The 18489-nt window shown below is 28.8% G+C and overlaps 1 protein-coding gene across 12 annotated transcripts; it reads left to right on the forward strand.

Annotated features, from left to right (window-relative positions):
* The first annotated feature begins 168 nt into the window (after nt 1–168).
* Nucleotides 169–16192, forward strand: Pbl (epithelial cell transforming 2 pebble). Of its 12 annotated transcripts, none has more exons than XM_072021019.1 (18): nt 169–279; nt 501–1097; nt 2603–2813; nt 2906–3041; nt 3120–3329; nt 3499–3645; nt 3727–5007; nt 5495–5629; nt 5689–5938; nt 6240–6367; nt 6464–6860; nt 7163–7603; nt 7877–8031; nt 8115–8200; nt 8807–8899; nt 10115–10289; nt 11704–11822; nt 12895–16192. In XM_072021019.1, the coding sequence occupies exons 2-18, from the start codon at nt 1031–1033 to the stop codon at nt 12935–12937; spliced, it is 4074 nt and encodes a 1357-aa protein (XP_071877120.1). In that variant the 5' UTR covers nt 169–279; nt 501–1030; the 3' UTR covers nt 12938–16192. The 12 variants fall into 12 exon arrangements, with proteins under 12 accessions (XP_071877120.1, XP_071877126.1, XP_071877125.1 ...); XM_072021017.1 differs by having other exon boundaries at nt 189–705; nt 806–1097; XM_072021016.1 differs by having other exon boundaries at nt 189–431.
* The last annotated feature ends 2297 nt before the right edge of the window (nt 16193–18489 follow it).

Consider the following 18489-nt stretch of genomic DNA (forward strand, 5'->3'; position numbering starts at 1 on the left):
CCATCCATTTGGAAAGAAATCTAATAATGCCATAATCTAAGTTACTCTTAATTTTGCAACATTTTCTTTGTTAAATTAGAATTTATATTACACTTTTGTCAAATTAAACATTATATAATTTTCAATTTACTGTTATTTGTGCAATTTAAGAATGCGGTAGTAAAAAAATAATTGGTATTACGCGATACGCAGTGATATATAGAGATCTAGTATAATCATCAACTTCACACTAATATCAGTAGCGTTAACAGCGCGTGTTGTCTTTAGCTGATAGTTATTGTTAGTTTTCAATATTTAAAATTGCGAAATGTTCTTACACCACTGCTTCCCATCTTAGGTTCTTTTACATACGTAATCCTTTCTGAACCTTATAAATCATAGTTTAATACCGCACTGAAATTTCATTTTAATTTGAACTTATCAATCCCTTTGTAAGAGATAAGGCGAATTTTGCATAGCAATCTGAAGTGAGTGAAATTTATTGTGTGTCCTCGTTACAGGAAGGAGAAGAGAAACAGAATCTCGGCAATTAGTGAGTAATAGATGCGAGAAGAATGTCGAGCGAAAAACGGTGATAAGTAGCAAAATCACGGCACTACTGATAATTACGTTTTTGTGCCACTTCATGACATTTGCGAATTTAGCAGAAGAACCGTGGATTATTCGACTGTTATATTCATAATGGATTTTAAATAAATGCTGATGGTAAAAAGTGTCGTTTGGTGCCAATATCCAAATATATATACATATGCTTATACATGTATACGTATACATATATAGATCTGAGGAATCTTATGTACTGTAGGGTCCGTGAAAATAATACACCTAAGGGAACCCTGTTCAGCATTTGAACTTGTGTTTTGTCTATAAGATTCAAGGGCGCTGTATGCTGCGCCATCAAGCTCCACTGTTCTTTATTTTTCCGGGTCCTTTCTCTCACTGGATTCGTTCGTAGCCCATAGGAGGCGCTCTCAATGATCAGTACGAAGAAGAGCGTACGAGAAGAACGATGTTGTAACTAACGGCCAAAATGGAAGAGCAAAGCGTTCACAGCAGTATCAGTGATATAAATAGTGAAGAGGCAGTTAGAAGTGAGCGTAAGTTCGCTAATATTTTCATCTTTACTATTATGTTTAGCTATTGATCTACATTGTTAATTGTTGCATATACCATAGGCACCTGTATGGACTAACCCTACCTCACTCTTTATCAAAACTCACGCGACAATGCTTGTGTCTTATATCTGTCACTCATTCTGATCCATAGATAAAATCGACGTATCATATCCGCTACTTCTCTTATACACTTTTATATTGTGTTTTGAATTTTACGCGGGATGAATGTCAACGGTTTCTTATAAAATTGGCCTTGACTTATTCTCCAAAATTACGTCAGAAATTTGGTAGTCCGAAATGTCTTTATGAGCTTCCCTACAGTTCGTTATATACTCGTTTTGAATTTAATTATCTTTCATATTTATCTTCGTGTCATTTTAAGGTTAAAATCATCTGCTGTCATCTAAGATACATTATTTATTATACATTACATCTCACGAATTATTTTCATTATTTACTAATAGTATTATTTACTAATAATATATAGACACGTATTTGAAAGCAATATCATTTAAAAATATTTTGATTAAACTTATGTTATCAGTCAGTGATTGTTTGTTAAATAAATGAAGAATTAAATTTTTACATATTAAATATTATTTTCACTGTTTACTAGCACAATTATTTATATTTTATTTATTCTGCAAAAATTTAGTTATATTCACTTCATTTTTAATATTTTTTATTATTAATTAATGGATAAATAATAAATAACTGAATAAAATTCTCTTATATTTTACGTTTATTATTTAATAACACAATTATTAAAACATTTTTCAAAATAAAATCATCAAAAGGATTTCAGTACATCTTTTGCAAGTATTTGATCAGTATCACTAGTTTATAGATATAGGACAAATATTTACACTTTGCACTTTCTAGTCATATTTGTTTAGTACAGGATTAGTCATTATTTACATACAATTATCTGTGGGTCAATTGTAATACAATAATACAAGATATTAGGGGCTGGTACCTGTATCATATGAAATGAGATTAGACATGAAATTAATAGGAGTTTACTGCACCCTTTGTTTATGTGTACAACACCATTATATTTATTGTCCTTTCTGTGTATTTATTGCATTTAGGATTCATACATACATAAATTTAGTTATTTCTAGCTATAATTACTGTGTGTTTGGACTTCAGGTATTTAAAAAATTTTAGATAGTGAAATTATTGTCGAATTATAAACAAATAAATAATAATAATCGATAATATCATATTAATAATTTAAATTTCATAAAAATAATTACTTTTTTCTTAGTTTTCTTAATTTGAATTACTTTATTTATAATACATTTTGTAACTGAAAATAAATTTATAATTAAATTTATAAATAAATTTTTTAAATTTAAATTATTGATTTTGTTATGTAAATGATAAAATATTTGTAAAATATTAAACCTTGATGCAAAATGTTATTGGTAGCATTGTTTCATTAAATTTTACTAATGATAGCTGGAAATTTGTTTAAATTTCAGCTCTGATTATACCACGTAAGAAAAGGATATGCTTGATTGGTGCAGCTGGTGATGATCCTGCACTTGGTGCTGCTGCTCAGCAGTTTAGCGTACCTGTTCTCAAATCTGAAACTGGTTTAGAACATGTAGAAGATACATCATATTGTACTTACTTTATATTAAAGAAGTTCGAGGGACCTGAATATGATGCTCTTCATAAAAGTGCACATAGGTTTGTCATATTTAATTTCATATAATTTGTAACATGTTGAAACATAATCAAAAGAATCTGACTTTTGGTTGGTTTAATTTAACACGTTGTAGAATATTGGGACCAACAGCACTTCTGCAGTTGGCAGAAAAAAAGGACTCATTACCTAGTATTACTAGACCAATGTATACACAAGCCATGGTAGGCACAGTAGTAGTGTTTACTGGATTTAGGAAAAAGGATGAATTGGTTAGTTTCATCTTATTAATTGATATAATGTAGATCATAATAATAGAAATATTATGATGTTAATTTTTAATATCATAGACCAAGTTGATTAATATGATTCACAATATGGGTGGAAGTATTAGGAAAGAAATGGGTGCAAAGGTGACGCATCTCATTGCTAATTGTTGTGGCGGAGATAAGTATAGATATGCTGTTACATTTCGTGTCCCTATTATGTCTATGGAGTGGGTGACAGCATTATGGAATGCCAAAGACGATATTTCCAGTTATGGAAATAATGAAGAATTGGTAATAATTATATTAATAACTATATTCAAATATTTCACTGTTCAATTCTTACTATCTATTTTTGCCAATAACGATGGTACATTTAATATATATAACATTTAATATACGATATAATTATATGTGATATAATTATATAATTATTTATACGTAACATAACGATTTTGTGTAGATTACAACTCATAAGCTAAAACCATTTTTCGGTGCGAAAGTATGTTTCTTTGGTTTTCCTGACGAAGAAAAACGTCATATGTGTGAGGTTTTACAACAACAAGGAGGCGAATCTACAGAAATTGATGATCCAAATTGCACACATGTGGTAAGTTTATACAATACAATATTTTACATATTTCATAAAGTAAAAAATATGTAAAACAAACATATGTAATACATCCTTTAGGTAACAGATTTAGGAAGTCATCAGTACAAGAAATCAAACGATACTTTTGACACGCTGCCATGTACTAAAAATCCTAATTATACTCCATATCCTTATTTAAAAACAAAACCGTTTTCCTTCAATTTTTATAATCCATACACTAATACCATTCCTAACACAAAACTCATAAATTCTTCACATACTTTCCATGTTAATAATACAAATTTAACTAAAAAATTGAGTACAAGACACTTTCCACATTGTTTCTGTTCTTATGTTCCTCAACATTTTGAACTTAAAGAAAATAAGTGTGCTTATTCTATATTAAATGATATTAGTCAGGATTCAGCAATTTGTATGGATGATAATTTATATGATTATCCAAGTTTATCAGATGAATCTTTTATGTCTGAGTTTTCTATAGAACGAGCTGATTCTGGTGTTAGTATGTCTAATGTAATACAAACAAATGACGTTAATGCATTACAAGAAAGCAATTTTCCTGTTACATCTACTATGTTGGATATGCATTCTATGTCTTTATCTTCATCATCTTCATTTCTATGTAATGATAAAAGAATTAAGAACAGTATGTTTAATGCTTTTTCGTATTATAACACTGGTAATAAAAATGTGTGCACTCAGCAAGGGTTATATAATTTTAACTCTTCTACATTATGTAAAAAGAAGGTTACTCAACACATAAACAAGCAGTATTCTGCTAGAAAAACTAATTTGATACAGTTTTGTAAGAATACGCAGTGTGCACGAAATTCCTTTTTTTTTAACAGAAAAATTATATCTCCTAAACGGTATATCAAATGGAGGAAAGCTAAATCTTGTATCGCAATTCATAAAATTTGTTCTCTGGAAAAATTTAAATTAAAAAGAATGCATTCTCATCCTAATTTATTAAGACAACATGATTTAGAACTTAATGATTCTCTTTTGTATGATTCATCTATACCAATAACGAAAAACAAAGGTTTTTTGAGTACATGTAAACTGAACTCTTCCATTTTGTCAAAACTTAGTCATTTAAATTTTTCTCCAATGCTTAAACAGTACGTGGTTATTAATCCATGCAAGCAAATTCCAGAAATTCATCAAAAGCAAAAATATACTCCTTTACCTAGTCCCCTGCCCATCCCTGCTAAGGTAGCAAAATTATCAACTTCTGAATATGGCTCAACAAGTTCTTTTGCATCAGATGAAAGTTACTTAAATATGTCTTCTAAAAGTTGCATTCTGAAAGATGATCATATAAAATCGGACAAACAGAAGGACAAGCCATTATCTTTGGTACTTTTATTTTTTTAATGGGTATTATGTTAAATTATGGAATTAAAGGTTAATAACTTGCTCCACTAAATAACAAGTTGTAGACAAGTAGGGATGAGGTTATTAGGGTATTTTAACATTAAATAGAAACTTATAATTAGCAAGAATAGAAATTGTTAATTTTAGAGAAATTATTTATGAATGTTTTATTATATATAATACCAGGATGTAGTAATTTAAGTATAGAGAATTCCTATTGTTGTGTTGTTTTTGTGATGTATTAGAGTGTGTTCCTTTAATTTGTAGTAATAACGAATTGCATAATTAGTATTTTGTCCTTTATAAATGTTTAACAGTTTATATAGTATATGTTTTTGTTATATTATAAAAGAAATAAATAGAATTTGTGTATTATATGTTTCAATATACATATACGTTATTTGTTTGTATTAATTAGGCATGGTAAATATAAATAGATCAGAATTATAATAAGTTACTATCATTTTAGGTTGTAGATGAATCAAACGTAAATGCATTACCAGATTTAGCTTCTGTGAGAGCACATATTGTAAAAGCAGAGTGGTTTTGGACGTCTGTGCAGAATGAAGGTGCAGCTGACGAAAAGGAATATTTATTTGAAGATGTAAGTTTATTAAAATATTTTATATATTTCCCATTCTCAATTATTTATTTTACATTTAGTATTTGGAATCCGTTCTATCACCAACTGTATCAACTAGACGTGATAGTCAACAAGCTGCTACTCCAAGTACAGCATCCACAAGACGAAAACGCAAACGCTTAGCAGAAACTTTATCTAGTCTGGTTCAAAATGGTGCAGATTCTCCAGCATTGCATAAGAGACGATCCAGCATCAGTGATGCAGGACATTTAAGTGTTAGTGGAAGCTTTCTTGATTGTACAACGAGTCCAGACAAACCATTACTTGATGGTTAGTTGTTTATAAAACATAATTATAGAATTGATAGATGTAATTTAAAAATATCCTACAATTAACAATTACAAATATTCTAATATTTTTTTAACAGTCCTGCTAAGTACATCTTCCCTTCCTTTGTGGTTCATTTCTTTTGTTAAATAAAGTATTGTATTTTTATATTTCATCTAACACAATTATACTAACAATATACATAATTTAAGTTCCCCATGTTTTACTATAAATATTGATAATACTTAATATGAACCATATGAAGGGGAAGATAATATAAATTTGAATTGTTAATAACTGCTAGATATTCCAGAAGTGGAAGCTGTTAATACAGACACCTCTAGGAAAAATTTATCTCCGCGTCATCAAGTTTTCTTAGAATTAGTACAAACAGAATCTAATTATGTTGGTATTCTCAGTACAATTATGACGGTAAGATCTGTCTCACTATGTATTACGCTGAAACAAACAATAAATTAACATTATGCATATAATATTACATATTTGTAATATTATTTATGTTACTAGCTGTTTAAATCTCCACTAGAAGATCTTATAGATACAACTGGCGAGTTATTAAATTGCACAGAAGCTAAAATTATATTTGGCAATTTTCCACCTATTTATGAAGTTCATAAAAAAATGTTGGAAGAACTGAGATACAGCACTACTCATTGGATGGAGGACAATAGTATAGGTAATATATTTCTGAAGTTCGCACCTGACCTAGTCAAGGCGTATCCACCGTATGTCAACTTCTTCGAAAATACAAAGGAAATGCTCGATCAATGTGATCAAAACAAACCACGATTTCATGCTTTTCTGAAGGTTTGTCAGACGAAACCTGAATGTGGCAGACAAAGTTTAAAGGAACTGTTAATTAAACCAGTACAAAGGTTACCCAGTATTAGTTTATTATTAAACGGCAAGTACATGTACTTATTAAAGTTATTATCTCTTCGGTACGACAATCGTTTGTGACATAGTGTTATCTCACGGTTGATACTTTTATCTAATACTTGATCATTATTAGTCGTCATGTATTTACGGTTGTCCATTGTAGTCAACACTTTGCCATACATATGCATTTCATACAAGTGAATCGAAGTCGACACTCGATTCTAGATTTGGCAATATAATTGATGCTTATACCGAAGGAGTTAAATAATTAAGATGATAATAAATTTTGCATAGTAATTAATATTTTTACACATTAATGTTTTGCAGATATCCTTAAACATACAAATAAAAATAATCCAGATCATAGCGCTTTGGAGTTATCAATTAGCAGTATTAAAGAAGTTATGACCTATATAAACGAGGATAAAAGAAAAACTGAAGGTCAACTGGTTATGTTTGATATTTTTAACGAAATCGACAACTGTCCACCGCATTTAGTTTCTTCACATCGATCATTTATTGGCAAATGTGATGTGATGGAACTTGGTGAGGGTTTAAGTGGACGTGGGGATCATTTAGTTTTGTTTTTGTTTACCGATACTCTCGAAATATGCAAGAAAAGGTCAAAGGCTTTTAATTCGTTAAAAAGTCCTAATACAGCAAACGGATTGCATACAACTAAACTAAGTCAAGGAAAACCCTATAAACATATTAAGATGTTATCACTTAGTACGATAAAAAAGGTTGTTGATATCCGAGAAACGGATGGTAAGTTTATAACGAACAATATTATAAACTAATAATGAACTAAATTGTGTTTAAACATGTAATAGATATATGTTTCTTATTTTTATTTTTATTGTAATTTTTTTTTATTTTATAAGAAAAACATGATTACAAAATTTATAACACTATCAAATATTTCGTACGTGTGAAGATTAATAAAATGTTTGTGAAAAGTTTAAAATGTATATGTTAAATGAAGTAAAGCAGAGCAAATATGAAAAAATACACTTTTTGTTTTATGTATATTATTTATAGAATGTCATAAGGTATTTGCTTTAATGGTGAGAAGTAATCAAGAGTTAAAGGAAAAATTATTTTCATTTACAATTACTGATGAGGAAGTAAATAAGACAAATTATTTACGAACTTTGTGTAGACAAATGGCTAATACAGTGTGTAAAGCTGATGCGGTAAGTTTTAGTATTCATCTTGCTTATATATTATTACTGTTTGCAGCTTATTAGTAACAGTATTTTTATTTCTATATTTGCAGGATACGTTCCTGATAAGTCTTGATTCGCATCAACTTGAAATTGACACAAGCGATGTAGCATTAGGAACATTAAGTAAAGCATTTAAGTAAGTAGTTGAAACTTAATTGGTACCTGTCGTATATCGTTAAAATCGCATATGACCGTATCTCTCTCTTATAACTGTAAGTCCGTTTTTTATTGTAAAAAAAATTGAAAGAAATTATATTGTAAATGAAACATTATTTAAGATAAAAACGGTATTTGTAGATATGATAAAAATAGTACTTACAGTTTTTTGTAGAGAAGCACTTAAAAAAGATGATTTTCTCATATAAATAGATTAAAGAATTTTATTAGATATAAGAATGATAAATATATAATTAATTAGTATTATGCTCCTAGAATAGCTTAGCTTATAATATACTTTTTTGCATTGCTATTAAGTTTTGCTGAACTATAGCACACATTCACACATAGAATCTTCTTATTATATTCGTATTTAGGATATGCTAAAAATAAGACCTTTGCGTGTTCTATATCTGTATTACATGTTATACAAAAATTGGTATGAATCTATTTGATAAAGTAGACATTTCTATAGAAAAAATATGCATATTTGTAAAGGGGAAGATTTATCAGTCGTTCTAAACTGTTTTTCTCCTGTATTGCATGTTAACAAAAAATAATGGGGCGACGACTCGTTTGGTTGCAGGAGCCTATTTCATAATTTTTACCTGGAGTATATGGACCCGTATGTGTTCCTACTCAATAGCATGTGTGAAACCACGTTACATGTCCCACTACCGTCAGTTTTCGCACCAGGCTGATTATCTTTTTTTTTTTTACTCGCTTTGGTCCTTTGTTCCCTGCTTGTTTAAATAAATCAATCGCGTTCTTTAGTGTAAAAATATAGAAAATTAAACAACTTCACAAAAAATTTCGCCAGTTCAAGCATAATATTGAATATTATCAGCCTGTTTAAAATCATTAATATGTGATTAAAATATTTAATATCTATCTATTTGACCCCTCGATGATTTCATATTTTATATGAACATCAGACTTTCTACATGTTGATTAATAAAAGAATAATACATATTAGTGATTATACTGAATGGCATTTTAGCTTTAAATTGTTTGTTATTGATTTGTATGTAATCTCCTTGGGATTTGTAATAGTTTTTATGGTACAACAAAATCCTAAACTAAGATAATTAGTAGTACTACTGATTGTGATATAGCGACATTTAAGATCGTATGCAGTATTTACGTTTTTCAATAGACATTGAACCAAAGTAAAGATATATTTTATGACTTGACTAAGTTTACAATTTCTTAGTTTCCTAAGTTTCGATATACGTAAATTTCTGCATATTAAATTATGTTTTATTAATTATAATATTGGACTAAGAAAGATATATTTTTTAGTGAGTAATGAATCTAAATAGTTGCTATTTATATAGTTAAGTTTCCATTTTTCTTAGTTGTTAAGGCGTGAAATTTTCAACACTACCACCTACTTAGTGGTTCAAGTTTTAGTATTTAATTATATATCATTAATGAACTTTAATTACTTTTTTTATTTTATAGGCCATAAAAGATTTTAATAATATGGAAAGTCTACTCTGTAACCTCGCAATTAAGCCTTATTTATTACTCTTACATTTGTAATATAGATTTATAGTTGTGATGTAATACTTCAGCATGAACAAAATAAAAAATTACTTGCTATAATTCAATTTTTGCATGCTCATTAGTAACTATTATGGTGTAATATTTACTTGAACTGGTCTATTATTACGGTTTGGGATTCTTTTAAGTTCGCTAATTCCTTTGTTTGCTTGAAAATTTATTTTCCTCCATTTAATTATATATTAAATATTAGTACATTATTGGAACAAGTCATTTTAGTTTATGTAGTTGAGTAAACTATTAAAGGAAAATAAAATTTCAACATCGCTTTTGTTTTTTGTCCAAATGTTTAAATTTAAATGAGTTTGTAACAACTGTTTTTCTTCAGGTTCGCATCTCGTACACGAATGAAAGTTGGCAGGGCGTTTAGTTTTAATAAAACTCCAAGCAAATTAAAGAGAGCAATGTCAACAATGATGTCGCCATTCGGATCCACTAACAGCCTTACTCCGGCGAGTCAGCAACTTGCACAGATGCGGCTTGCTAGTTGCAACAATATTAACGTTAGTTGACAGTTTATTACCGCATGCATCTTTCTTTACTATATGCTTATGCTGTTTCTTTTTTCTTTTCTCCTTATTTACTTTCATTTCACGACAGGAGATTGTTGTCTCTTTCATATTGATCTGTTCATATTGAAATGAGTTCAATATATTAATCAAATTTTTTTTTATATATATATAATATTAACGCGTTCAATTTCGAATTGCACGTCCGATTTCTATCGCTTTTATAGAAGTTTGCTTGAATGAGTAATTGTAAAATCATTTTGCCGTTTACAATATTTTCTTCTTGTGTATATCTCTCTAAAAATATTATGTAAACATCTGATATTATAACATTGAAACAATTTATTTCATTTCTTATTTTCATTATTTTAAGACATTTATGCAGATATTGGAGCAGATTAATTTATTGTATATACAACATAATACATCATTTTCTTATATTCATCTTAATTTGTTGTTCTATTTGGTTTCTTATTTTATGAGATACGTTAATTCATCCATAATGTGTGCGAATTATGTCCTTTTCACGATATTTGTTTTTTACTTATGCGGAAATAACGTTAGTGGATAAATTTGTATACTCTATCACGTAAGTATACCGTATTGCGTTTATTTTATTGAATATTAGCTAAATATTATAATATTGAAGTGCTTACTAATATTCGCTCTAGAATATATAGGAAATATTAATACAATTTAACGTCTCCTCTCGTGAAAGGGAGTAGAGAGGAGGGTTAGTAGAATTTTACTTTCAACAGATAAAATTCCTTTTAGGAATGTGACGCCACACAGTGTTTCGACTGGATCAAAATACTTCGTGTCACAAATTAAATAGAGAAACTTAATTTTATGCTATTCATGATTAAGACGATTCTCTTAAAATGGATTCTAGAAAAGCTAAAAATTTATATTTTTATTAAGTTAACTTTGCCCTATTAGAGGCATTTTGTATTAACTGAGATTTTCTTTACTCTTTTTTCTTTTTTTTTTCTTTTTTTTTTTTTTTTTTTTTTTTTCTTTTCCTGTTACTGCTTACATATATCTATCAAGTGCTATACAGATCAACAAGGCTGGAATCCTTTCTTTTTTCTTTGTTTGGTTTCTTTTCGTAAAATATATTTGCAATGAGAAAAAAGTATGAAGTATTTTTTCTTCATGATACCTACAAACTTGCATGATGTTATTTTTCATATTAAAGTATCCTTCTTATTTTCTTTCTTTCTTATTTCTTTTTCTCTATTAGTTTTGCTTCCAGTGTGAATTAAATGTTTAAATGTTTAAATTGTTTTGTTTACCCAATGTGATTAATGTAAAATTAGTATTGTTTTAATCCCTCCTGGTATTACATATATGTACAGAAAAATTGTATATATAAATAGGATAAACGGATATTCGTGTGTCTTTCCAGGAGCTGGGTAATGGTGGTTCAGGCTCGCCATCTAGAGATGATGTTCTAGTAGCACCTATGTCGGTTCAGCCGACACGAAAGGCCAAATGCAGTTCCCTCAGTATGGCTTCGTTAAGAAGGTTGTAATTAGTATATCAGAAATGATGCAATTTTTCTTTTTTGCTGTTACTGCATAACTATGTTTGATCAACTTGCCTATTGTTTATGTGCCTTAAACTCTCTTCACTGTATGTTTAGTGTTGAAAAACATTTACATATACATATATGCGAGATCCTTATACGTAAATAATATATCATACATTGGTATGTTCATTCATGACTGTAAAGACTGGATTGAAATTTCTAGTGTTATATATATATATATATATATGTTTAGCGCAATGCAAAGTTTACCATTACTAAATACAATGCATGTAAATGTGTCGTGGAAATTTCGTCGTTTCAGAAATATTCAAACGGAAATTTATGGATACTTGTTATAATTTACGTAATGGATTGTAATACTCATATTGGTTAAGGCGAGCTTTAAGACGACCATAATGTATAGCACAATTTGCATATTTTGCAAAAATAGTGCTGCATTTACAATCACTTTGATCCTATGTTCTTCGCTAGTATCGGTGCTTGTAATGTATATATACGTTTTTGTGGAAAGAATTCATTTATATCGTTCGTTGCAGTCCATGCTGTACCAAAAGTTCGCCACTGTTCCGTTCTTTAAGGCTAAGTTCATTCATAAGTACCTAGTTTTACTTTAAAGTATTGTCAAAATGATACTAATAATTATGCCTATTTACTGCCTGTAGCCTTAAATGGTTAAATGGTTAACATTTATAATAATTTAATATTTAGCTTAACTAATGCATATTTATTTAACAATATTAGATTTTTATTCTTTATATTTTTATGCTGATTTGCTGCAGGGCAACTTCGCTTGCTACATTTTCCGATTTAAAATACTTTTATGTATTATTTGTCATCAATAATTGTTTTCATCATACTTATCCACCAACTCGGTTAATAATATTTCGAAATCTTAGTAAATTTATTCGATGTTAGATACAGTATGAAATACAAAATTAGAAGCATACTTGACTTTTATTTGTAAGAAAGAGTTGGTGTATTTATCTAAGCTTTATATCTATGTTTCCATAGTATAGTCTTTTTGACGTTACTTTATTTATCCTCCAGAAATTGTTCAGAGGAAGTCATGCAGGACAAATCCGATCTTTGAAGTGCAGGGCATGAGTAGTGTGCAACAATACCATACATTTTTCTTTGGGATCAGTAAAATGTTTATGTGAAAATATAAAATATATGAATATTGTTGCAAAGATATATCTTTGCAATATGATTTAAGTATTAATCTTCAAAATTCAGGAAATAATAAAATGTTCGTACAAAGGGTAGATGCGGAAGAGCACATTTATAAATTTCAGCAAATGAATACAAAATTTGTCATGTGCCAATAGAAAAAGCATAAGGAATTTTACAAGAAAGATGTACATTGCCAATTATTCTTTAAGCAATTTTATAACCATATATTAACGATATACGTTACCTAATACCATATTAATCGTTAACTTTTATCTACCATACATGCATAATTAAAACTCTTGTCTTCGAAGGACAAACGAAATTAAGATAAAGTAAGGGAAAAACATTTATATTTTCAGTGGTATATGATACAAATTTTATTATTGTATACATTTTATTAGAATTGAAAGTACGAATATCAATTTTGTGCCATTTAATCTTGTTCTGTAAAATATACTCGGAATTTATTGCAGTGCCTGAAGATAATATGTCGTTTTTAAAATTGAAGATAATTCGTCATTTTTAAAATTAAAGAAATGTAATGCTGATCTATTAAATTAATATTAACGATACATTTTTTTTGTTCAACTGCCATGTCTTGTATCATTGCAGTTTTAAACCATGAATACGAATTGTATAAGTACGGCTATACTGTCTTTGGTTTATTGTGTTTGCTCTTATCCAAATTAAATCTTTCTGATTGTAGTTTTCTTAAACGATTCCGATAATGCCGAAATTGAATAGAACTGTACATGATATAATATCACTGGAAATCTAGAAGCTCGAATTTAAAATAACAGTACAGTATAATGTTTTTATCTTTTTCTTTCTAAGAATATAATTGTATTATAATAAAGTCAAAAGATGTGGTAAAAGAAAAGTAAGAAATACGTATATCAATGTATATATATATTGATATATACATTGATATATATTTTTTTAAAACAACAGACTTTAGATTATACATATGTTTATAAAAAGCCATAGTTTATTAGGATTAAATTATTACAGACCTGTCTACCGATAAGACGCTTAATGCTATGAGTTTCCCTCATTCGTAGTAAAGTTGAAGATTGTTTACTAGCTTTGAAGTGAAGGGAATGATGTAAAATTTATAATTCGTTAAAAGCATTGATATTGGTCAGATGCTTTTCACATACCAATGTTTCTTAATATAAACCTACGGCCATCATCGTAGTTTTATAATGAAATTATGGAATAGGAAAAGTGTTTTTTGATACATGTGTCGGACCGCGGACAGGTCTGCATTATTATTACTTTTTTTTATCAATTTACGCTTATTGTAGTTGCTGACTATATCAAATTTATATTACGATGTATAGTTGGTTACTTAGGTTGCAAAATATGCTATTGTTTGAACTATATAAATATTTATATTCTTATCAAATATAAAGTATTACGTTAATTGATCGTAGATGTGAAGTATTTGTACAATCGATTATACATATTCTCAAGTATAACAATTTTCTATTGTGATCTGTATCATAAAGCTTTTAAAAAAATTTCGTTTTCAAATATCATAGACATCATATAAAGACAGAGTACTGGTTCAAACATGAAAATCACGATCTTTTATGTTGCAATCTTTTAAGTGTACAATGGTTGTTTTTAAGAAACATATTGTAATATTATACTTAGGAAAGTGATCTATTCATATTATACAAAAAATATTTATAAATATTCCAACTGTGCGAGTAGTTTATGAAATGAATATCGTAAGATTTGGAAGACATTTACTTTAGTAGGTGAAGAAAGAACAAATTAATCTTGTCTCAAGTAGGTATTTCTTCAATTACGGAAGGTTTCAAAGGTTCTTTTCGCTTGATTAGTTATTCAGTTAGAAATAAAGGTTATGGATAAAGTTTCTTTTTATTCATACACTGTGTTTATCACTTTGTAATGGAATTTAGATTGAAATTTTGGTAATGAAAAGCTTATAAAAATGATTATTTTTGATATACGAAAATAAATATAGATGAGATACAAAACTATTTTTGCACAAAAATTATTGTCAATAAGTAAATATAACGTAACAATATCATAATTACGAACATAAAAAGATATTTGTATCACATGCTACGGAATCGAAAATCGATATTTTAATGAAGTATAAGCGTCAATTATATCTAGTGCCTTAACCAATATAACAACGAATTATATTCCCTGCAATTTTTCTTATTATCATCAGCAGTATTTCCTTATTGTTTTCAATGCTCTGGCGAAAAAGGGAATAATTAATAAAAAAAGGGAATAAAACGATCAAGGAATAAATTAATCAACGAAATCTTCTAACTTAAAAGTGATAAATTGCAAGGAAAGTAGAAAAAAGTCTGTTAGTTCTTTACAGGGACTTGTTTAATAAACTTCTTGCCATATTAATTCTTGCGCATAATGTCTACTCGAATAACGTGCCTTTGCGTAGAAATGATCGTTAAATACGGATCTTTCGGTGTCAAGTGAGGAAACATTCATTGATGATATTTTTGTGATTTATGATCTTGCATTAGTGAGTACGTTCACCTGAATAATTATGGATGCTCTGGTAGCACTTCGTACTTCGATTCTTAATTTATATTATATTCTTAGGATTTCAGTGTAATCTACTGCTTCTTATAATATAGTACATGGATAAACAGAAGAAAAAATATGAAATTAACTAAAATAATGTACTGCTATATAAAAATAATCATGGAAAATTTTGTAGAAGAAAGATTTAGACAGTCTTTTCCATTGATGAACATTATATAAAGTTTTTAATGATATCAAGGCCCATTTTTCGTGATTTTAACGTCAATTTATTAATTTAAATAATAGCTATTAATAATTCTTTTATAAATTGTCGGTACGTCTGATAAAAGCCTTGATATCCTCAATATCTCGACATTTTATGGCTGTCGAATGATTCCAAGAATCATTTTCGAGATATTAAGCGTTTTTTCTCGATGAAAATGAGAGAAATTCCGCTCGCTTCGGAGCATTGTAAATATTAACGATAAGTATCGTGTAAGTGTAGTATAGCGCAGATGATGTTTTTTACTACACGCGTAAGAATATTGTAATACTTGTAATGTTGCGTATAGTCGTTACTATTTATATGATACTGTAATTGATTGTATAAATTTACTCTTTATTATGTAAACCGAAAATTAAAGCGTTTGCTTTCCTTCCTTTCCCCATTTTTTTATTTTAAATTACAATTACGTCATAAATTAGTACTATTCATCGATAAGATATCTATATTACTACAAAACCTCGTGTTTAATTATAATATAATATTATAATTTATTAGAAAAAAGGTCAAATTGTTTCATAATTTATAGAATTTTGTATGAAAATAATTCGAGAAAATGCAGTATCAGGGTACTAATAGAATATAATACGTACCTGAGCCCTCTGCGCTCTGATGACAGAAATACGAATTAAAATTTGAAATTACGTCATTTCGCGCGGAGGCATATTGGAAAGAGGAAGCAACTGTAGAAAGTTCGTCACAAATGTGGAAAATTTAATACATATCGACACGGCATTGCTTCAAAACGGTAAGAATCATAATTTAAACCATTCTATATTCATAGCTATTAACATATTACGGGTGGATCACGTCAGTGAGAATTTTCGTGTTTATTCTAATGCTTCAAGCCGATTATAAAAATTCTCGTTATTTTAATCGTTGTCATTTAGGGATAAATTATTTAACTATATCCTGGGAATAGTTAGCAATAAAACGACTAGTTCGCAATATGTTAACACAATTTATAGAGATTTATCGTATTTCTATGTAAATAGACGGATATTGAAATAAATTTCTAGAAAATCCGAGTAATATTCGGGTACTGATAGAACGTGATACGTTCCTGAACTAAACGCACTCTGGTGGTATATTTTTTAATAAAAATTTGAAATTATACCATTTCGCGCGGTGTCATATTCGAAAGAGGAAGCAACTGCAAAGAGCTTGTCGTTAATGTGGAATATTTAATATAAAACACCAAGTTATTGCTTCAAAATGGTGAGAATCTTAATTCATTTCGTTTTATATTCATAATCTAGTACAATTTACAGTGATTTGTCGTTTTTCGATGTAAATAGACGATTATTAGTTTTCAATCAAAATCATCTTTATCGAGTAATACAAATCACGTATTATTTGAAAGAATTCTTTTCCTTTTTACTCCCCAATGTATTTTTTCCTCCCCTTCTTTTACTTTGATAATCTCTTTCTTATGTTTTCTATTTTCTTTTCCTTTTTTTTTTCTTCCTTTCCCTGTTTTCCCATACATCGAACTACTTTCATTAATGAAATATAATTCGACAATAATCGTTCGGTAAGAAAAAGCAAATTTTACGGTAATAATAATATTATGATGTTTTATTTTCATTTTGTTGGTCTAGATTACATCAGCTCGTGTTTATTTACTTTCTATGCGTATTTGCGCATTTCAATGCATCGTATTATTTCTTTTCTACGTCGAACGTAATATCGAGAGTAATATGAGACTGTAAACATACTTTCGTGCAGGTTCGAACTTGTCGACGAGCCTCCCCTCTCCTTCCTTCTCTTCACCTATCGACACTGAAATGTTGATCGGGGCGCGCGAGGTGATTCTATCGACGGAGAACGGAGCGATCGGTTGTGCGTTGCGTATTACTGAGCGTTAGAAGTCCTTTTACAACTTCGTTTCATTAATGTACGTTTCTGTATAATAATTTATTATAATCTAATTATAATCTACTATTCGATTATCTTCTTTCCTTCGATCATCTTTCTAATTGTCGTATTTATCGCTATCTCGTACAATGAACTTTTAAAAGCAATTTAATCTTGATCGTTGCTTCATTTTAATATAATTTATTCTCTCTGTACATTTATTTTAATGTCGGTCTTCTTTTGTTTAGATTATTGTTTGATTATGGGGAGAACTTGGAGCCATTAGAGAAATGCTGCGAAATTCGAAAGAAAGCCACGAAATTCGGATGGACGCCGCGGTGCTTGATGATCAACCTGATAGTTTTTTTATGCAAATGTGGTAACATTTAATTTATTATAACGTAGGCGGACGTATTTAGTGAATAATTGATAATATTTATTTAATATTTAATCGGTATAGATTCTTACACACAATTCGTAATATTAACGTCATTAGTGCGTGATTTAATAAAATTAAATAATTTTATAGTTTATTAAGAGTACAAAGATAAAGATAGACAAGATTAGTCACATTTTTTTATTTCAACTATCTTAAATTATTTTTTTATTTCAAACAAATTAAACTAATTGTTTTATTGTTTAACATTAACATTAATTTCTCTGAAGTTCAATTTAAGTAAGAAATTAAAACAGCTTTTGTTGCATTTTCACGCATTTTCTAGAATAATACTTTCATTTCGATTTTTTTTTCGATAATTTATGTTATTTTCGAAGAGGGCACTGTCGTAGGTTGGTTTGAA

Source organism: Bombus fervidus, chromosome 18 (genome assembly GCF_041682495.2).
Source record: "Bombus fervidus isolate BK054 chromosome 18, iyBomFerv1, whole genome shotgun sequence".
Taxonomy (NCBI): domain Eukaryota; kingdom Metazoa; phylum Arthropoda; class Insecta; order Hymenoptera; family Apidae; genus Bombus; species Bombus fervidus.

Coding starts and splice junctions, on each gene's coding strand:
- Pbl (XM_072021019.1), top strand. CDS start 1,031: ATGGAAGAGCAAAGCGTTCACAGCAGTATCAGTGATATAAATAGTGAA. Junction 8,032..8,114: donor CAGTGTGTAAAGCTGATGCG/GTAAGTTTTAGT, acceptor CTATATTTGCAG/GATACGTTCCTGATAAGTCT. Junction 10,290..11,703: donor CTAGTTGCAACAATATTAAC/GTTAGTTGACAG, acceptor GTGTCTTTCCAG/GAGCTGGGTAATGGTGGTTC.